Here is a 21,940-nt window from a genome sequence, read left to right on the forward strand (position 1 = left end):
GCACAGGTGCCAGGTACAAAGCGTTAGGATCCTGGACTCCACATCTGACTGGGTTGGAGGCGGACTTGCCCACCTCTGCCACTTATGAGCTGTGGGACTTCTGCCAAGTTACTTTGCTTCTCTGAGCCTCAGTTTTCTCACTTACAAAATGGTTATAATGCAAGACATTGCTTGGCACGTGACAATCACTGTACAGTTATGTAGGTAGTTTCATTACGTGGGAAATCAAACTCCCCGCCTGGGTTTATCTTCAGGGGACTCCTGGAGTACAGTCACAGTGGAGATGTGTGTGGGGGTGGGGAAATGTTTTCTGAAACTTTACAGAGGATCGGGCACTGTGCCAGGCCCTTTCCACGTTTTATTTCATTTAAACTCCATGGCAGCCTCATGAGGGAGGCTGGGGCCCTCTCCAATTTGTAGACAGAGAGGCTTTGGAGAGGTAAGTGATGTGCCCACGTTGCCCACCTGAAAATCTGGGTGAGGCTTCCGGAACCACAGTGGAGACCACTCTCAACGCCTGCCCAGCGGGTTTGCCTCAGAGGTGGCACACAGTCTCGGCGGGACATGTCACATGTGGGTCCGTCGGTCTCAACCTTGCCTTCACCTCTGACCACATGGTGCATGGACAAAGCTCTTTGGCCCTTGGCCCTTCTCTTTGAGTACAGAGCTTGGGCCACTGTCTTAAAGAGTTTTCTGAGTTATGACCTGACCTGGGCATTAGGGAAGAAATGGAAATGAGCAGTCAGGTTCTCGGACCTCACAGACCCTCTAGGTTAGAGGGGGAAAGGCTGTGAATGATTTCAAAGCCGAGAGACGGTTAGAATTGGGTGTAGGGGACTCGTCAGCACTCTTCATGGCGGATTCCACATTAGCTGGGCCTAAGGAGGGTTTTCCTGTGAGGTCACTTGAGGCCCAGGACAAGGACTAAAAAGCTCTAGAGCCCGGGCAAGTCCAGGGATGAGTGTCCCCTGGGTGTCCCCATGTCTCTTTTTGAGCTCATCTTTTTACTGAAGACCTTTGTTTGCCACGGTCCCCACTCAACGCCATCATAGCCAGTTCCATGCATGATTCATTCAGCCTGGAGAGAGGAGGAGAGGCCCTAACGAACAGCCTGGTTGGTGGCAAGCCTGGGCCCGGATTTCCCTTGGGTGAAGTGTCAGCTCTGAGCCAAGAAACAGACTCCAGGTGAGAGGACAATGTTAAAATTATGGCTGCTTGGGTAACATCCAAAAAAGGAAAAAAGAAAAAAAAAAAAATTCTGGGAATAAACATTCATTCACTCCGCAAACACTGAATGTGCTTGATGTTGGGGAGGGTACAATCTGGTCTGTGTCATTATGGAACTCACAGTCCATTTGGGAACAGAAACAGGGGTGTAGTGCCACAGCAAGTTTATTCAAACACTAGGGTCCACTGAGTGTTTCCCCAAGAGGAAAGACCTAACTAAATGCTATCCAGAAGGTGAGTGGGAGTTGGGCACGGTGGCAGACACCTGGAATCCCGGTGACTCTGGAGGCTGAGGCAGAAGGATCACAAGTTCAGGGCCAGCCTGGGCAACTTAGTGAGACCCTGTCTCAAAATAAAAAAAAATGAAAAGGGCTGGGGGGGTGCAGCTCAGTGGTAAAGTACCTCTGGGTTCAATCCTAGTATTAAAATAAAAATAGTAACAACCACACACACACACACACACACACACAAATCTTCCCAAACATCCCTCAAACATCCCTCGAGTAGATTAGTGAAGGTTTTTTTTTTTTTTTTTTTTTTTTTTGTCAAATAGAAAAGGGCAGAAAAAAAGGACATATGGGGCCTGGGGAGGGGACAAGCCTGAGAAGACCAGTGTCAGTCTGGGCACACAGAGTGGCCTCTCTCCTGCCATCACAGCTGAGTCCCTGCAGTGCAAGATGACCTCAAGGAAGACCTAATCACCGTTGGTCTCCAGCCTTCTAATCCCGAGGTCTTTAAGGGTCCTCATGTTGGCCTGGACCACGGCTCATTAAGGATGCCTTGCCTGCAAGCACTGAGGTGTCCCAGATGAAGGGACGGTCCTGCCCTTCCAGGTCATGCCGCCGGAGTGGCAGCAGCAGCAGTGTGTGTGGGGTCACCCTCCTTCCTCCCCTTCCTTCCGTCAGAGCATCACAGAAGCCTAAGATATGAATCAAACTTTTCAGAAGAAAAAAATACGATGATCTTCTGGCGGGTGATGATCACCGTTCGGTGCCCGAGGTGAGAGTACTCCTTGTTGTACTTGCTCCTTGCTCAAAGGGGACAAATCGGCGATGACCGCCAGCGGAAGTGCTCGGCTGTTACCAGTCCTTGAAATGGTTCTGCTGGTGCCAACTTCAGAATGAGTCGGATGGAGAGAAACACCGGATGAGCACCCAGGCCTGACTTAGTGCGTGCAGATTCCTGCCTCAGGCAAACCTGAGTCTGGGGCACTGGAGGCCGCGGTGGTCTTCAGAGAGCCAGTGGGAAGGCCTGAGGGGCCCGCACATGAAGGCCCGAGCTAAGGCTGTGCGTCTGGAAGTCCCTCAGATGAAGAGTTTCCTGTCAAGGGGCCAGATGCCCAGGCAGCAGGTGGAGTCACAGCACAGCACCCGATGCAGCACCCAGAAAAATAGGTCAGGGAGCCTCACCTACTCCCAATAAGCAGGGGCACAGGGTTTTCTCCTAACCCTGCTTCTCAAACCTGAGCGGGAACCAGGCACCTGGAGAGCACATTAAACACACTGCTGATCGGCCTCCGTGTGTGTGGCTGGCCTTCCTAACAAGCCCCGGGGGAAGCTGCCGGCCTGGGGACCCACACAGAGAACCGCAGATGATCCCACATACACACACACAAGAAGTGACAAGGACACAAGACAAAGTCCATTATAATAGCCATCTTTATTTGTAAAAATCCAGATATAAAATGTATTCTTTCAGTCTTTCCAGGTTTTCCTTTTTTACAAAAACAAAAAAGGCACGTAAAAACCTTCCCCGATGTCATTCTGTAGATGGATGTTTTTCAGGCAGCCCTCCCCCCACCCCCCAGTATAGCTACATGCTTCATTCCAGGACGTCTGGCTTCCCCCACATGCTTCGGTGCTTTCCTACCAGGGTAGAGTTCCGAGTTCCAAGACTGAAGTACACAGAGAGGGGGTGGGTGATGGATGCAGAGTGTGTGGCATGATGCTCCACGGCGTGCAGGACAGGGGACTAATAGTAGGTTTCCTTCTCCACCCAGCCTGCGACAGAGAAAAAGATACTAAAGTGAGTCCTCGCTCCAGCATTTCCAAGAGAAATCCCATGAGAATCGACCCGAGAACAACGGAGGCAGGGTGAGGTTACAACCCCAATTCAACACAGAACCTCAACTGTATGTATCTATGTGTGTGTTATCTACATATTTATTTATTGCAAGTACTTGGGATTGAACCCAGGGTACTTTACCACTAGGCTACATCCCTAGACCTTTTTCAATTTTAGGACAGATTGTCCCTAAGTTGCTGAGACTGGCCTTGAATTTGATCTTCCTGCCTCAGCCTCCCAGGCAGCTGGGATTACACGTAGGCACCACCATGTCTGGCTAAGTGTACTTACTGAATTCTTGAGGAATACTGTCATCTGGAAAGGCTGTCTGGGCTTTTGGCAAGTATTCTCTACATTATATTTGAAAAATCTAAAATGCAATCAAAGCCGAAGGAGATGCAGGGACTGAAGACGTGACTGCATTCAGCTCAGTGTGCTGGGGTAACGGCCTCAGCCATCAGGATGAAAACCAGAGACCCCCCCCACAGGACAGCACCCTCCCCTTCCAACCAAAGTGAAAATGCCCCAATTACCGCCAGGGCGTCGCCGGATGATGAGCTTCCTGACTTCATCATACACGAAGATGAGAAGGGAGTAGGGGAAGGCACAGAACCACCAGGTAGGCCTGGAAGTAGAGAGAACCAGGTTCCAGTTAGACACACACACAAACACGGTCAATTCAAAGGAACAGAGACCGCACGCCACCACTGTGATGAGGCAGCCATCAGCGAAGAACGGTCACGGGTAAGTCCTGAGTCATCACAGAGCAAATGAAACTCCTCAGGAGCAGACTACTGCTGCATGTGCCCAGGGCCCGGAGATGCAGAAGCCGGCCCGCGGGCTTCCTAAAGGAAGCCAAGAACTGGTTTCCCAGGTGAGTCAAGTACACTTTCTGTTAACAACCTGGAGCAAGTGGACATTTTCTTTCTTCTTTTTTCTATCTAAAGAGCTTAAGAGGGTTCTGAACACATTTGTTTCAAGTCTTAACATCTGAAGACAAAGAACTGCCACGGTGGATCAAAACCCGTTTATTCATCCCCTAAACTTGGTCTCTTGACAATGAGATTTGGGACAGCCAGCTGTGTGTTCTGAGTCCTAGACCTGGGAATCAAAAAAAAAAAAAAAAAAAGGTTGAGCTCTAACAGATGACAAAGGCCTTCAAGGGCCCTGGAGGCTGCTGCCACATGGTCCCCAGGCTGGAGACAGGCTCCGGGCAGCCTCCACTTGCTCTCTTGACAACCAGCTCCCATGTGAGGAGGCTGGCTCTGGCGGAGCCTTGGAAGTCACCTCCTCTTCCTGTGTGTCTTCCACAGCAGGGAAAAGGTGATCACACTTGACTCAACTACCAGAAGAACCAAACCACCTTCCACAACTGGATAGAGCCCGTCAAGAACAAGTTCTCCAGGCTGGGGTTGTGGCTCGGTGGCAGAGCGCTTGCCTAGCATGTGTGAGGCAGTGGGCTCGATCCTCAGCACCACATAGAAATAAATAAAGGTCCAAAAAAAAGAACAAGTTCTCTAGTGGTCACAAGGGGTTGAAGGCCCAGAAAATGGCAATGTCCTGACGCATGACTGTCTTTTTAGTGTGATTTTCCATTTCAGCCTTTTAGAAAGCTTGGTGACCTTCTCTGGCCTTCTCCTGATAAAAACTGGCTCAAGCTGACAGAATTCAACTGAGACATGTCTCGCCTCTCTGTGCACCAATTCTGTTCAGGGCATTGGGGAAACAAAGACAAAAAGGACACTAGGGGCCATGCCTTCAAGATTATTATCTACCGGGGAACAGAAATGACAAGTAATGCCAAAGAAAGGATGCCACTGTCCAGGAGAAAGAGGACAAGATCACTCAGAGACAAGCTCCAAGGAAATCCGCCCATCAGGATTGATGGGGAACAGAAGGGAGGGACCTTACCAAACCCACAGGCGGAGGACAGGGGAATATTGAACTCACCTCCCATAGGCTTGCAGGGGTGCAAGGTAAGGCTAAAGAACAGTTTGGGATGGTAAGAGAGACCCTGGATGCCAGCCTCACCTCGCACCATAGATAGATGCTTGCACATACACAACAGCGAATGAAGCCAGTGGTTTTTGACGAGTGTAAGGATGAGACTGGTGAATGGTAGTGCTGGCAATAGGCCAGCTCAGAGAGGGTCCAGTCGAATCTGAGCAAGGACCGGGGGAGTGGGAATTCCTAGACACTGATGCTTTAAACCAAAAGCTTCCTCAAAGGCTCTTCTGGGTGCCCAATTCTGCGGCTTAACATATTCTAATCAAGTCATAGCTGCTTCACCTTAACCGGTTACGGAACATCACCAAACACACTCGGTTTCAAACAGCTACCAGAGATGATGGTCAACACTGAATGTGAAAATTTAAGTTTAAACAGAAGTGCAAAATCATTCACTGTGTTTTAAGGCCAGCCTGGTTCTGACCAAAGACATGGAGTCAGACTGATGGCTCTCATCAGATCTACTATGATAGATTTGGGCCTGGGTCCCTAAACTCCAGGACAGCTCCGGGTGGTCTCCAAAGACAGCTGGACTATAGTTGTAAGGGACCTGAGGGCCTAACGGTTAGCTATTGAGCAACTGAAAGGAACTGGAGCCTGCCTATTCTCACACTGGGCCAAATCCCGGGCACCAGCTGCAGCCATGCAAGTCTGGATTTGCTAGCCCGATTTACTGCTCAGTCAAGCTTTCCTAACTTTTCAATCCATAGGAATTCTCATACACACCACCCAAAAATTCTGAAGAGGTGCCACGCACATCACACATGCTATTTCTACACTTTTTGGAATGTGAGAGGCTCTACTTACTTGAGGGGATACATCCTCAGGGCGACACCCATTCCAGGGCAGTAGGAAAGGAAAGCAGCGAGGGCTGTCTCTTCAAAGAGGCCAAATATCAAGATCTTGTTCCTAAAATTCAAGGGGAGAAAAAGAAAAGCTTAAAAGATGTGAACAAAAAGGTTTATCTTCAATGCCACGCACTGAACGGCAGATCCATGTCTACCTACGTAATTAGCACACAGAGGCCAAAGGAGAACAACTAGAAAATTCCATTTTGCTTCTTAAATTTGCTCCAAAAGGCTAGAGATTCCAGAAATTTGGCCCATTATGTGCCAAATGCTGGACTTTTTGCAGAGGGCTGAATGAAAAGCCGCCAGAGCCCGTGATGTGCCCTTTGCTACTCACTTCATCCCCTGCTGGAACACAGAATTCCTCCGGGTCTTACAGATGACCAGGTCGGCCCACTGCACCACCACAATACTGACGAAGAAGGCTGTGTGGCAGGTGAACTCCACGATTTTCCTCTGCTCATAGGTCTGAAACGCAAAGGCCAAAGCGTAAGCCTTGGTGCTTCAACAACACGGCTGGTGGCGGTGTGGCCACAGTCCTTCAGGGCTCGACGAGCTACCAGGCTACTATGCTGGTCAGGTAAGCGGCCCTCACTCACCCACTGTTGCCCATAGCTGTCTTCCACATCATTGATCCAGCGGTCATCCCAGTCCACTCGGATGCCCAGCAGGTGAATCGGGAGGAAGCCATTCTCAGCCAGAATCACAAAGTAAGTGAAGAAGCCCCCCAGGGCCTGGATCATACCTGGAGTGGGGAAAACCACCTTTCAACAAGAAGTTCATCTCCACAGCCTGCATCTGATCATGGTGGCTGCCTGAGGGAGCACAAAGCGGGTCCTCATGGCTGGATGATGAAGGCACAGGAGAGATGCCCGGTCACGTGTGGGCCCTAGGAGTGATGGACTTGAGGACCGCAGGGTGCACTGACCTAAATAAAGCCCTCTCTGCTTTTAGAGTATAAAAAATTAATTGATGGGCCTTGCTTTTACAACTGCCATTTCCCTTCCTTGATCATCTTCTTGTATATGGGCATGACTCCAAGGGGAAATCTAGTTCCCCCTTTTTAATCTGAAAAGCAATGACTTCTTTTCCACTTCACACCCCGAGTTCCTCAGGATAGGTCTCATGCTATGCATCCAGAGACGTGGCCGTCTTCCTCTCAAAATTAAGTTGTCCTGGAGCTCGACCCGGGATGCTATCCATATCCAATTGCTCTACTGCCAGCCACTGTCTAATGAGTTTTTGTCATAATTTGCATAAGCTGCTAATCTGTTCTACTTCACCTTAGTTTTCACAGCAAGGCCACCCACTAATCTAGAACAAGACGCTCAGGGTATCTTCATCAGGTTCCCCTGAAGGAAACCAAACAAAGGATTTAGAAATGAAAGGCATGCCACCTAGACCACTTGTCACTTGGTCACACTGTTAAATGCATACATTTCTAAAGTTCTTTACCCTCTATCCAAATCAGTGACAGTTAAGTGTGCATCCCCAGGGAAGGTGACCTTGAGTCAATGAGACGCACCGTTCCTTAGCAGAACCTGGTGTTCTGCAGGGCTCAGTGAGGAAGCACCTCCTTGGTTCTCAGGCAAAACCAAGCCCAATTACAGGGTGCTTGGGCTAAAGAATCATAGTCTCCACAAAAGTCACCGGGCAGGCAGCCAGAGACTTCTATTTCTCTTCACATGGAAGAAAATGTTTAAGAACTCCAGTCTAAACCCTATATTATGTGGCTCATACTGGATTTGAAGTCTCAGAAATCCATCCTGATCTGAGGCAGACATGCCACTACACATCCTTTCAATGTGCCAGCTTCCTGCTCAGTGCTGTGGCTCACCAATCTGTCCGTAGGCCATGCTAATCAGCCGCTCATTCACAAGTTTGTCAGTTTTGGGATTTCTGGGCTGCCTCTTCATGATGTCACTCTCAGCTTGCTCATATGCCAGGGAGATGGCAGGAACCTGCAGGAGGGGAGAAAGGACTCACAGTTATGAAAAACAGGGAAGATGTATTATGAGCCTCTTTTTATAAAATTCTTACTCTCCCTTTTAAAAAATCTTATTTATTTATTTATTTATTTATTTTTGGTACCAGGGATTGAACTCGGGGCACTTGACTACTGAGCCACATTCCCATCCCTACTTTGTATTTGACTTTAGAGACAGGGTCTTACTGAGTTGTTTAGCACCTTGTCATTGCTGAGGCTGGCTTTGAACTTGCGATCCTCCTGCCTCAGCCTCCTGAGCCACTGGGATTACAGGTGTGCAAAAAATTTTTTTTTAATCTCATGAAATAATATTATAGATCACGCTTTTTTTTTTTTTTTTTTTTTTAAAAAAGGCCAAACCACATAAAAGGGAAGATTCCTATCTGATAAGTGAGTGTAGACTGGAAAATGCTCATACTCATTCTTTGAAGCTGAGGTTGGGACACACACTGGCTACAGCTCCTAAGAACTCTTTTCCCAACATCAGCCTTGTGGGTCCCAGTAACAAGGAGTGAATGTTCCTGCTGGTGTTGGAGGAGATGTTATTACTACCTGATGTGTGGCTGTGACATTCACTTACCATGTCAGTGCCCAAGTCAATGCAGAGGATGGTGACGGTCCCCAGTGGGAGTGGAATGTTTGCAATAATAAATATCAGGAAGGGGGTGATTTCCGGAATGTTACTGGTTAGGGTATAAGCAATGGATTTCTTCAAGTTGTCAAAGATCAGACGACCTAGGAAAGCAAGACTTTTACTGTCTGGTGTAAAGAGACAGGCAGACTAGAAACTGAACATATCCACCAAGTGCAGACACGGATGCCAACTGCAGTATCTAGATGGTGAATATCCTCAAGCACAATAACTCACCTTCCTCTACTCCAGTCACAATTGAGGCAAAGTTGTCATCCAAAAGAATCATGTCAGCAGCTTGCTTAGACACATCTGAACCGGCGATCCCCATAGCAACCCCAATGTCTGCTTTCTTCAGAGCTGGAGAGTCATTAACGCCATCACCAGTGACGGCCACAATAGCCCCCTACCCAGAACAAGAAGGGAGATGGGTTAATAAAACTTACCAGTTCCAGGGATGGAACGAGGGTGATGCACGCGGCACGATTACAGCCACTGCTCCCCTCCCACTGAGACTGGACAGACCACATGACGGAAGGGAGAAATGACCATAAACTATTCTCCCTGTGTTAACTAGGGCTACCTAGGAATGGCTTTGGTGAATGGAACTCTTGGAAGTCTCATTCCTATTGGAGGTTGGAGGCCAGAGTCTCCAAGCCATTTCCATGTATACTAAGTTTCTAAGACTTCATACTGCTAATGCAGATGATGCCACTGAGGATCAGGTTTTTAGCCACAGTGGGGACCTGTACTGGCAAGTCCTTCTGTCACGGCTTAACAGTTCATATACGCCCCCATCCCTTATCTGGGAACTCCTGAGAGGCAATGAATACCGTCAGTCTGGCCAAGCGGGCAGGCTCCCCCGACCGTGGCTTAGTTCTTACTGGAACTCCGCTCACTAACGTTGCCTGCATCAGTCTAAGGGTGCGTGCCTGATGCAGCCCACTGACCTGTCTCTGGCAGCCTTCCACAATGATAAGCTTCTGCTGAGGGGAGGTCCTGGCAAACACAATCTCAGTGTGGTACTTCAAAATGTCATCCAGCTGCTCGGCTGTCATGTCCTTCAAATCACTGCCATGCACTACACAGGCCTTGGCATCTCTAAAATCAGGAGCAGAAAGAAATAAAAAAAAGGTCATCCATCACTTTACCAGCTCGATACCCATCACCTCCAGAGAGGATGTTGTTAAACTATGCAGAACACTACACGCACAGAACGTCATCTAGGAGCTACTTCTTGTGCAGAACTTTACAGTCTACAGGACATTTTCATATATATTATCACGTTCAAGTCTCACAACCACTAGTTGGGGTTGGGGGGACTGCCTACTATCTTCCTTTCCCTCATCTTTATCAGACACACATTGAAATAAAATGGCCAAGTTTCAGAAAGTGGAAGAGCTGATAAAAGACCCAAAGCTTACCCTAATAGCCAAACTGAGTGAGGAGGCCTTAAACCTTAACAAAACAAAACTCATTTGTCCCCGTTATCTATTTTACTTTGTTACCAACTATCCCCCCCCCCAACCTCTTTGTCCTGCATTACCTGGTTCTCATTTTATTGTGTTAGTATGAATCTGGAGATTGACAAGGTACTAAGTGTTAGACAGTATAGCTCAGTGGTTAACAGCACAAAATTGGGACTGTAGGGATTTACTGGAGGACTTCAACAGTTCTGAGGTGCTATGAACCTTTCTAAGCTTCAGCTTCCAAGTGGGAATCATCCCTATCTCAATGTCACTAAAAAAAAACAGCACTCAGAACAGAAAGCAGCATCCCAGTGTTGGCAACTGAGATGAGCTCTCTGGCAGTGCAGGTGGGTTCCCTACCCAGGGACAACCCAGAGGCAAACCATTACAGAACCAAGCTTCCCTCCTTACCTGGGGTTCACCTGGTTCACTGGGATGTTGAGGCGGGCAGCGATGTCTTCCACAGTCTCATTGCCTTCCGAGATGATGCCCACGCCTTTGGCAATGGCTTTGGCTGTGATTGGATGGTCGCCTGTGACCATGATGACCTGTGATAACAGATGGGATAATTGACTGAATGTGGCTGCCAAGCAGATGCCCTTAAAAAAGTTTTATATGTAGGTAGGCAAGAGGAAATTAGGATGATCTAGCCTGGAATGCCAAAAGGGAAAGAATGCAAACATAAAGCTGATAAACATCAACTTGCTGAAACACTATATTCACAGAAAGAAAACAAAAAGCCATGCCCAGATTTTATCTCGGTACATGATCACATCACAATGCATACTCAGTACCTAATTTTCCTTTTATACAGTCACATAAAAATAACGCAAACTAACCAAACCCAGCAAGAAAAAGATAAAAAAAAAAAATCAGATGCTGGTAAAAGTGCTCTGCATTGCTAGCTGGCATTCTTGAACTGGCCCAATTTTGAGAGAGAATAACATGTAACAAGGACTCAAAACTGTCATTCTTTTTGATGTGATGATAATGCTTAGAATATTGATGTAGAGCAATTCGAATATTTCCAGATTTAAAGCTCCACATCTTTTGCTTTTTACTTTGCTTACTTTTATCTAAAAGCAGGTCTCCCCTTTAATGGCTCATCTGTATGTTTACACCAACATTTTATAATGAATGCTCCAGGTGGGAGAAGCAACGGCTTGCCCCTGAGGTGACAGTCACAAAGGAGGGCATCCTGAAGCCCGGAGAGACGAGGCCAAGGAAGGGGGGGCTGGCGCTACCTTAATTCCAGCACTTCGACATTTGCCCACGGCATCAGGAACAGCAGCTCGTGGAGGGTCAATCATGGAGATGAGCCCAACAAAGCAGAGGTTATCCACAGGGAAGTTCACTTCATCAGTGTCGAACTGGAAGCCTTCAGGAAACTGCTCATCCGGCAGAAGGAGGTGGCAGAAACCTGCAAGGAAGGCAGGGAGCCCATGAGGACCTCAAGCACTGTAGGAAGGACCACTGCACGGGGCCCGTCCCCTGCTGCATGTTTAGTTTGGAATGTTTCTTCATGGTCTCAGTTTTATAACAGAGGAAAGATTTTATTTAACAAGAAGAAGAATACAGAATTGTTGAAAAAAGAAAAAACACCCAAAAAGACAGACTCCATTACCAAGCATTATCAAGAAAAAAGATCTGTTTAGTGTAGAAAAGACTGAATTGCTAACACGAATTTTGAGCACCAGCCTACCAGGGTTCTAGAGCTGCCACTGACAGTAAGATGTTTAGATTTGGCAAAAAAAATATTTAATTCTCCATCTCAGCTACTTCCTGTGGGGGTCACAGATCTGCTCACTTGTTCATTTATCTAAAATATTATTACTGAGCACCAAAGCAGCAACTCATACTAGCTGCTTAGAGATTAAATGCAGATCAGATGTTCTGCCAAGGGGTTTATTACTCATATTATCATATGATGATGCTACAAGAGACAAGATGTTCTGGACCTTCCTTTGAATGCTGTAGGACGGTCACAAGGGTCTTTCAAGGAGATAAAAGGTGGCAATTTGGACTCAAGGAGAGAGGCCGATGCTACTTCGGGGGTGGTAAAGGCGGAGAAGCACAGTGACTTAAGAGAAGACGGCGATCTTTGGGTTGGACAGCAGCAAAGGGTATGAACCAGAGAAGGAGACCAACTAATTGGTTGCAAGTTAGCCATGCTGAGGAGAATACGGAGAACTACATAATGAACTTCAAAGCCCCTGTAGCTGTCAGGATAGAGAGGACAGGAAGCAGCCTCGCCCGACCAGAAATTGCTAGGTTCCGAGCGGGTGCACCAGCTCCCCTGGAGCAGCACAACTATCCCTCTGCAGTCGGGAAAGGCTTCGCCCCAGGTGCACTGAGAATTAATTAACTTCATTAAACTTGCAGACCATGGCCATCGCAACAAAGGTGAGATAATAAAATTCCCTCCCCTGTCCTTAATAGAACTGACCAACATGAGCCCACAAGCCAGAGGCAAACCATCAGGATTCCCCTTCCCACGGCCCACTGCGCCGATTCTCTCCTAGCACTTACTGTTTTCAAAGCAGGAGGGGGCAAATCAAGGAGGAGGACGGCCCCAGAACAACTCAAAGGAAGGCCAACTGAGGCCGAGTGAAGGTGGTCACCTTGACTGCCTGAGACTAGAGCACTGGACAGGGTCCCGCCCAGGTGCTTCTGGCCGCTCGGCTGCCTACCTAGCACGCGCTCTCCGAGGCCGCCCAGCTCCAGGTAGGCGTTCTGAAAGGCGTCTTTCAGCTCCTCGTCCAGGGGCTGCTCCTTGCCGTGGAGGAGGATGGAGCTGCAGCGGTCCAGGATCCTTTCTGGAGCGCCCTTCATCACCAACAGGTGTCGGGGCTCACCGGCGTTGAGGTTCTTATGAATGGACAACTGAGGGGGAATATTCAGATGGAAACAGGGTTGGCTGCGCGTGGCCATCCAGGAGGAAAATAGGCTTCACTCCCGACTTAGTCTACGTCACAAAATGAACCCAGAATTCCCTTTCTGTACTCTGAAGCAGCTCGTGTCTCGTGACATAACTTTTAAATGCTACAGAGAAAACTAATACTGTAGGTGCATTCACGAGCTTTTATGAGAACACACGTCATTTTTTATGGGTATGTTCATAAAATTCTCCCGAAGGACATCAGGGAACAAGGGGAGTGTCACATGTGCCCTGATCCCTCTCCCCATCCCACCCCACCCCACCAACCCACAAACAAGTCTTTTGGAAGAGACGACATTTATCCTACTAATATTCTATACATGTCCTCTTTGGGCTCACGTTCCTCCCTTGTCTTGTCCCCAGCCTGCCCTTGCCCACTCATGCTTCCCTGGATCTCCAGACCTGGTACTTATTGGTGGAGTTGAAGGGTATCTCGACGATTTTGGCGTATCTATCTCTCATCTCCTTCACAGAGCCGCAGCAGAGCTCGATGCATTTTAAGAGTGCCGACTCAGAGGCATCTCCCGCAACTGCCCGCTGTGAAGGAAACATCACCTGTTAATTACCCGCCAAAGCCTCGCTTCACTGAGGCATCACTGGAAAACGTGAAAGAGAACTCTGGACATATTCTAATCCTCTCAGGTGAGACCAGACAGGTGAGGAGAAAGCAGCATCACTAGGACCCAGGGACCCAGCCCACCAGGGACCCAGCCCATAGAGTCCAACTCCAACCTCCCTCCCCAACCCACAGCAGCTTCTGGCAGCAGGCTGGGTGAAGGTGTCACCTACCCTGAAGAAGCAAAACACCCTCCCAACCTGCTTTGCCTATTTTTAACTTCCCTGGCCTGCTGAAAAGTCGCAAAGCCAATGCTATTCCCAATTACATATTTCTGGTTGTGATTCTGAAAATACGAAATAAGTAAACATTTATAGTGTCTCATTGCCCTACAACTTGTAAAAAAAAAAAAAAATGAAAGTGGGAAAGGGGGTGGTTTCAGAATTGGGGACAAACTATGTTAAGGGCACAGCAAAGGAATTTATATTCTAAACATAATTCAACTGTGCAAAATTATCTGGACCCGAAGATTGTAAACTGCAGGCTGTTGTCAGTTCAGACAGCAACGTACTCAGCCAGCACTTTCATTACAGCCTCCACCTCAGGAGACACATACCTTGCTCTGTGTGATACACTTACTGGTGAAACACTCGTATTTTGTCTTACTAACAACATCGCTCGTTACAAGTAACTTTTATTCAGGTAAACATCGCTAGTTATAAATATCTTTTACACAGGGCAACATCTGACCCTGACTTTAAGGCTGCACATGCAGATGAACAAATTAATGGTTTCAAATATAGTAGGAATGTGGCTGGGTTTGGTAAAAAACACAAAATAAGTAGGGATCATTCTTCAGAAAAGTCAGTTGTTAAGCAGAGTGAAGCTACTGCTGACCCCTCTACAAGTTAATGGTAATAATGCCAATGACATGGATCAATTCCCCAAATACTTAGAATATATCTCCTGTTACTTTTCTGGTTTTTTTTTTTTTTTTTTTTTTTTAATCAGGGAAGATTTGATTCTTGTGAGTTTTGATGTTCAAGTCTTGAAAATTTCCACTTTGAGGTATGGAAAAACTCAAAAGCAGGCATCTCTAGTTTTATGCACAAAATAAACATCATTCTTAAACCAGCATCAATTTATGCCAAGAAAATCTTTTATTTTTTTGTTTGTTTTGGTACCGGGAATTAAACCAGGGGCACTTTATCACTGAGCCAAATCCCCAACCCTTTTCTGGTTTTTAAGACAGGGTCTCACTAAGTTGCTTAGGCCCTTGCTAAATTGCTGAGGGTGGATTTGAACTTGCAAATCTCCCGTCTCAGCCTCCCAAGCCACTGGATTACAGGTATGCACAACCACGCCCGGCAAGAAAACGTCTTTTAAAGAATAAGCAAGTTGGGGATGTGGCTCAAGCGGCAGCGCGCTCACCTGGCATGTGTGGGGCGCTGGGTTCGATCCTCAGCACCACATAAAAATAAAAAAAAAGAATAAGCAAGTGCTATCTTCACAATAGAAGCCAGTTCAGTTACAGCTAGGCCACAGTTGTTTTGGCAACTCTGTTCATATGGAGAACTACCACAGATAGCACTAGAGGACACAGGAGCCCAGGGAGCCTTGCACAGCACTCGGAACTCTTCAAGGACTCTGTGCACCTCGTGATTCTTCTGACCCTGTGTCTTTGCTTGGGCAACACAGTAAAATCTCAGTCATTCCAAACTGCATGAGAATTCCATGAGGCTGAGCTTATTTTTGTCTTGATCTTATTTTTGCATCATTAGTTAACAAGCTAAGAACAAATAAGATAAGAGAAATAGCTGAGCTATTTTAAGAAAATAAATGGCTTAAGGGATTTACTGGAATCTAGTGTATCCTAATATGAAAATATAATTATCCAAGTCACTAAAGTAGCCCTCAGTGTCCTCTAGGTTAGATGATATCATATGAACTCAAGACTAGTAAAACTGGATCATTAGTTCTTTACCAAGAAAGACTTTCAGCCCACCTGGGTCAGATTTTTACTATATTTTCCCTTTTTTCCAAAGAACATGGACCATGGGCACTAAAAATCCTTCAGAGCTACAGGCAACACAATCTGGACTATCTACAGTGAAGCCTCCCACAGAGAGCTCAAGCCCTCTACAGTGAAGTGACTGGGCACACACAAAGATAGAGTGCTGCTTCTCAACAGGACTGCTGAGAGGCGGTTCCCATGGGGTGTTCACAGCCCCCCACCGAAGCAACCGCAGGCCAACCGCAACTCCTGAGCATACCTTAAGAATAGGCAGGTTTTCCTGGTTAGCCTGAAACACTGCCCTGTTACAAAGACCTGCGATCCTGGACAGAGCGAGCCAGGTGGCGGAAGTCTTATCGAAAGAGACACCTATCAGAGGCAAGAAAACAAGCAGGAAAATGACGCATTAACTTAGAGTGCTGCGTTCTCAAGTCATCCCAGTAAAGTCCTTTTGCTCCCTAATGAACGAAACCAGGTTTTAGGCATTTTCCAGGCATGTGCAGGGTACATGAACTGATCTATCATGCCCAAAACACCCTTGATTCTTTATAAATGATTAAAAAAAAAAAAAAAAAAAAAACTGTCATGTGCCTAACAGCAACAACAACAAAATCAAAAAGCTAAAAAAGCAAGCTCAACATTGGCAGGTGGCTACCGGTGCAAGGCAGCCGCAGGTCTTACCACTCTGATTCTCTGTTGTATCAGCTTCGTGGATTTGATTGTCAAACCACATGTGGGCTACCGTCATCCGGTTCTGAGTCAGAGTTCCAGTTTTATCAGAGCAGATGGTGGATGTGGACCCCAAGGTCTCCACAGCCTCCAGGTTCTTCACTAAGCAGTTTTTCCTTGCCATGCGTTTGGCAGTAAGCGTCAGACACACCTAGGGTGGCGTGAGGAACAAGATGATTTCACTGAGCCAGGCTGGAATTCTACACAAATACCTGCCATCCCCTAACAGGGAAGACATTTGTCGAAAATCAAATTCTTTTCAACCGTCTTCTGAATTCTGAAGACATAATGGTAATAGGTATGTGGGGCTTCCTCCCCCAACCAAAAAAAAAAAAAAGGCAGTATATTAAGAAAAATAATAATGGCCAAAGTTTGCCACATGGTATGCTTCCAACCCTGCCACTAATCCCAAAGTTCTTCTTTTCTCCATTACCCTGTACTGGATCATGTGATAATTCAGGAACACAATGTAAATATTTGGGTTTTGAATAAACACATGCTGAGGCTTTCTCACTGTCAAAGCTTACTACATGACGGGGTGCGGCAGAAAAATGACATACAAACACGAGGAATAAAACCTAAGCGGGCAACCCCTTAGAAGAAGCCAGCATGTGTGTTTGGCCCCATTGCATGCCGCACTGAGGGAGGGTGACCATGCCTTCCCCGAGCCTCTCACCGTGACAGTGGCCAGCAAACCTTCGGGCACGTTGGCTACAATGATACCGATGAGGAAGATGACTGCTTCAAGCCAGGTGTACTCGAGGATCAGAGAAAGGATGAAGAAAGACACCCCCAGGAACACAGCCACACCCGTGATGAGTTGGATGAAATGTTCAATTTCTGCCGCAATGGGGGTCTGGCCCCCTTCCAGCCCAGAAGCAAGAGTGGCAATTCTTCCCATCACAGTGCGATCCCCGGTGTACACAACAATACCACGTGCCGTGCCTGAGAAAAGGGAGAGAGAGCTGAACCAAATTGTGTACGGAACAGGAATGACAGCCCAGAATTTGCACAATGACATAGGTTGGTTTTAGAAAGGGGCAAGATAAACGTTTTTTAAGGTCTTTGGTTGCTTTTGCTGTTTTTTTTTTCAAACCTAAGTTTGGCAAAGGGATTTCTACCCACTGGCAGGACAGCAATTGCAATTTCCATACGGGATTGGTGCCGTCAACCAGGATACCCAGGTTTCCTGACGGCAAGGAACCTCCTCTGCTCTGCACTTGATGTAAGCTGTCAGAAATGGAGCCAATGGTAGAAGAGCAATTGCCCCCACGGTTTTCCTGTGTTGTTAGTGCCCAAGGTAAATGCATGTCATGCCAAATAGCGCCTTAGAATGGTTTACCTTCAACACAGTTGGTTGAGAAAAAGGCAATGTTCCTCGTCTCCAGGGGGTTTTCATTTGTGAAATCTGGAGACCTAGTCTGGGGTTCCGATTCACCCGTGAGTGAGGAGTTATCCACCTGTGTGTGAAAACAATGAAAAGTGCCATGTGAATACGCTGGCCTCATCAGGGGCTTCCGCTCCCCAATTGGATCTGCCCAAGAAGCAGGTCCGGCTACGAGAGGTTTTTGCCTAGAAAAATCTACCTTGCAGCCATTGGCAGATATGATTCTGAGATCGGCAGGGATTCGGTCTCCTCCTTTCACTTCCACCAGATCCCCAACTACAACTTCTTCCGCATTTATGCTCATTTTCTCACCATTTCGAATCACAAGGGCTTGCTTTGGAAGGGGAAAACAGTTTATATTGTTAAATGGATACCGACAAGAAAAGGGTAGTGTCCAAAACAAGAAAATGAAATTATAAATGACCCCCACACTTCTAATTATCTGAATAATAAACAAACATATTATTCATCTTTGGATTTATATGAGATACCAAAGCTTACTCAATAGTCACTTAAGAGGCGGTATTTTTTTTTTTTTTTTTTTTTGATACTGTGCTTGCTTTAAGAGTTCATGTTTGGATGGAGTCACTTAATAGTTGGAAAATCTTAACTTGGCATTGGTTCACATTTTAGAGGCTAAGTCACCCAATGGGGAAGGACAAAGCGTGAGGTACCTGAGGGACCATGTTTTTGAAGGATTCCATGATCTTTGAACTTTTAGCTTCTTGATAGTAGGAGAAACAACCAGTTATGATGACGACAGCTGACAGCACCACACCAAGGTAGAGCTGGGAGGGCAAAGACAAGTTAGGACAGTGGCTCTCAGGAAAGAACTGGGGACATTCAGGTCATTTTTGGCTGAATAAAAAGCAAACATTTAAACAAGAGAGATAAAGTCTTCAGAAATGCAAAACTCATTTCTTCTACTTCTCTCTCCAGATCCTCCATACAGAAGGGTCAGAAATAGTCACAGACACCTGTTAACTAATGGTAGACTTTTGGAAATATCCTATATGAATTCATTTCTCCTTTGTTACTGAAACAAGAGTTTTTTTTTTTTTTTTTTTTTTTCCAAACAACTTGTGACTTCTGAAAGAACAGCTACCAAACATTTCTGGACAGGTGTCATGTGCCAACTAGAAAAGCTGTTCTCTGTCATCTAAGGACCACAGCTAGACCATAGCAGCTGCATAGGGTACACAATTAGTAGGAGAACCCAAGAGTGCAAGGTGGAGGGAGAAGAGTGAACAAACCAGGAAGAAAGTGTGCTTAAACCCATCAGGTAACTAGTGGTAAACTTAAAAAAAAAAAAGGGTGGGGGGATGGAGACTGTTGTGTACTCTCTAATCCACATGCCCGATTATAGAACTCACATTATCGTTTTGAGGTTCCTCTTCTGTGGCAGCTTGGATACCATAAGCCAAGAAACAAAGAAGTGCTCCAATCCATAGCAACATTGAGAATCCCCCAAAGAGCTGCCGGCAGAACTTGACCCATTCAGGGGTCGTGGGAGGGGGTGTGAGTGCATTAGGACCATCTCGGGCCAGGATCTCAGCAGCTCGTGCAGTTGTCAAGCCCTGGGGAGAAGGGGAATGCAAGATAAGGCAGGCACCAAACCTGCAAGCTAATGTGCTTCCCTGATAACTGGGAGACTGCACTGAAGGATATAGGGAGGAAACAGCTTCCCAAGCTGCTGAGCCAAGGTAGGACCTGGCAGATCCCTCTATGACTAACTCTGAGGGTTTGGGAAAACGAACAAGGCCAAGTCTCCTGACAAACTCAAAACACTGCAATTAAAACTTTAAAAAATGATTCAAGGACACATCTGAATCCAGCCTATTTTTCTTCCTAAGTTTTAGATCAAAGGATTCATGGTAAATTGTATTTTTACCAAAAAGATATCTATTTTAACTACTCATTTCAGTTTTGCAAATTAAAAACTTCAAGTATTCTATATATTGATTCTGTCAGGGAAAGGAGAAAAAAACCCTCTGCAAACTTCAGAAGGAAAATTTTCTGTAGAAATGTAACCTCTTACTGGATTAACAGCCAAGTTTTAAGAATAGAACTTTATTCTTGGGATGGCAATTAAGATAGTCATCTGGTGGGGAAGGGCTCATAAATGTGCATATTTTAACTAACTCTCAGTAAACCTGTCAGGTGAAAAGTATCAGTGGGAAAGTCCACTGTACAGATGCCCTGCTATTTTCTCATGGGCCAAGGTTCACTGACAATACAGATATACGACTCCCATCAAGTTGGGAAAATAAGATTATTTGGTCTTATCAAAATACTAAGCCAAAAAAGAGAATATAAAACACATTTATGCCTAAAGTATTAGTTTATACATATTCTGTGTCACCATTATGTTTAATATTAGAATCCACTCAAGAGTTTGGGGTAAGCAGAAAGAAAAAAATGAAGCAGTCAATAAAAAAAAAAAAAAAACATGGAAATATTCATGACCCTCTCTGCCTCAAGTCCATACTGGATCAACCCTTGGTAGAATAATCAAAACAACCACCAAACTTCTAAGCACTACCAACTCACCAGGTACTTAGTGTTGTGCTTTAATCAACCTGTTTATAATTTTCATGACAAATTTCTTTTTAAACTACTATTAAACCCCTTTTAGAAGTAAGGAAATCGCTGATTATGGTGGCTCACGCAGGTAATCCCAGCAACCTGGGAGGCTGAGGCAAGAGGATCACAAGTTCAAAGCCAGTCTCAGCAATTTAGCAAGACCCTGTCCCTAAACAAAAAATAAAAGGATCTGGGGATGTGGCTCAGTGGTTAAGTGCCTCTGGTTTCAATCTCTAGTAACAACAACAACAACAACAACAACAAAAAAGCAAGGAAATAGACCCAGAGCATTTCAGTAACCTACTCAGGCCACAGCACACTTCAGTAGACTCTAATATAGTGACTTGGTGAGATAACACGGGCAGGGTGCTTAGAGATAGGGTGGCGCAGGTGACCATGTCAGCAACTGATTTGAGTTGAGGCTCCTCTCAGAGAGCTCAGGGTGGCTGGGGAGTCTTCGCCGAAACAGTGACTACGTATCTGTTAGGCATTCAACACATTTCAGCTTTTTAGTCACTGTCTACAAAAATCTAAAAAGGCCTCCTCCCATCCTCCAAGAGCCCCCAAGGTCAGACCTATGACGCGAGGCAAAATGTGACAGGGGATCGAGGGTTCTGCACAAGTTTCAAACAAAACATACTCGGCTCAAGTCTGTTCCGTATTTACGATGAAGTTCATCAAGGCTGAGTTTATGGTCATCCTAAGAGAACACAAAAACAAAGAGAAGAATGAAACACTGCCGCATGAAAGAGCACTGTTACTTATTCCTATCTTGCAGCTTATAAACGAGTTGTCTCTTCAGTTGGTGTGCCCGTACCAGTGCCCGATGGCATGGTAACCACACAGCTACTGCAAAAGCTAGCCAATGCCAGGTGATGGAGGTCCATGATCGCCTGACACATCCACTCAGGGAGACCCAGCAGCTTTGAGATCTAGTAAGCCTTGTTTGACTTGAACTTTATAGAGTCTAGATAGGTTGTGTTGGTGGAAGTCTGAAGAGATGACAAGTCCCCCATGTTCAAAATAAGCCAGAGAAACGCAGAGACCATGAGATCAGCTACAGCCCCCTTCTGTGGACTTTTGACTGCGCCCAAACGAGTAAGTTTTCTGATACTCCAAAAGCTTTTAAAGTGTTAAATTCTGAATTTTAAAAATTCAAAGTGTGAATTTTAACATACAATTGGGTAAGAGCTATACAAATGCTATGACCTCTTCCAAAATAAAACAATCCCCTGACTGAAGGATTGGGGCAGGGGTCTGTTTATTTTTAAGGAGAACAGAAAGCAAACTTCCTCCAGTACTTACCATAGAAACTTCTTTCTTTAGTTCATCCATATCCCTCTCCTTCTTGGCCTTTTTGCCCTTTTTGTCACCATGTTCTGAAACGGCTGCAGGTTCATACTTATCACGTCCAACCTGCAGGAGAACGTGAGAAAGGGGTGGTTATGAAGGATGCGCAGCACCTGGAGACAAACAGGTCTGCGGCAGGGCATGCTGGGA

At 46.2% G+C, this 21,940-nt stretch overlaps 1 protein-coding gene across 2 annotated transcripts in view; it reads right to left on the minus strand.

Annotated features, from left to right (window-relative positions):
* Positions 1-2,867: 2,867 nt before the first annotated feature.
* Positions 2,868-21,940, minus strand: part of Atp1a1 (ATPase Na+/K+ transporting subunit alpha 1) — a 29,409-nt gene continuing 10,336 nt past the window's right edge. For both annotated transcript variants that reach the window (XM_076862852.1, XM_076862851.1), the window contains exons 2-23: positions 21,746-21,856; positions 21,081-21,140; positions 19,231-19,434; positions 18,532-18,645; positions 18,057-18,191; positions 17,813-17,930; positions 17,147-17,415; positions 16,423-16,621; positions 16,001-16,110; positions 13,574-13,708; positions 12,924-13,116; positions 11,478-11,653; positions 10,645-10,781; positions 9,715-9,865; positions 9,002-9,170; positions 8,714-8,868; positions 7,984-8,107; positions 6,746-6,891; positions 6,484-6,614; positions 6,106-6,207; positions 3,825-3,916; positions 2,868-3,227 (exon numbers count right to left, since the gene is read on the minus strand). In XM_076862852.1, coding sequence (XP_076718967.1) covers positions 3,199-3,227; positions 3,825-3,916; positions 6,106-6,207; positions 6,484-6,614; positions 6,746-6,891; positions 7,984-8,107; positions 8,714-8,868; positions 9,002-9,170; positions 9,715-9,865; positions 10,645-10,781; positions 11,478-11,653; positions 12,924-13,116; positions 13,574-13,708; positions 16,001-16,110; positions 16,423-16,621; positions 17,147-17,415; positions 17,813-17,930; positions 18,057-18,191; positions 18,532-18,645; positions 19,231-19,434; positions 21,081-21,140; positions 21,746-21,856 — 3,060 coding nt within the window. In that variant the 3' untranslated portion in view covers positions 2,868-3,198. The remainder of the gene's footprint in view (positions 3,228-3,824; positions 3,917-6,105; positions 6,208-6,483; positions 6,615-6,745; positions 6,892-7,983; positions 8,108-8,713; positions 8,869-9,001; positions 9,171-9,714; positions 9,866-10,644; positions 10,782-11,477; positions 11,654-12,923; positions 13,117-13,573; positions 13,709-16,000; positions 16,111-16,422; positions 16,622-17,146; positions 17,416-17,812; positions 17,931-18,056; positions 18,192-18,531; positions 18,646-19,230; positions 19,435-21,080; positions 21,141-21,745; positions 21,857-21,940) is intronic.

This window comes from Callospermophilus lateralis, chromosome 7, assembly GCF_048772815.1.
Source record: "Callospermophilus lateralis isolate mCalLat2 chromosome 7, mCalLat2.hap1, whole genome shotgun sequence".
Taxonomy (NCBI): domain Eukaryota; kingdom Metazoa; phylum Chordata; class Mammalia; order Rodentia; family Sciuridae; genus Callospermophilus; species Callospermophilus lateralis.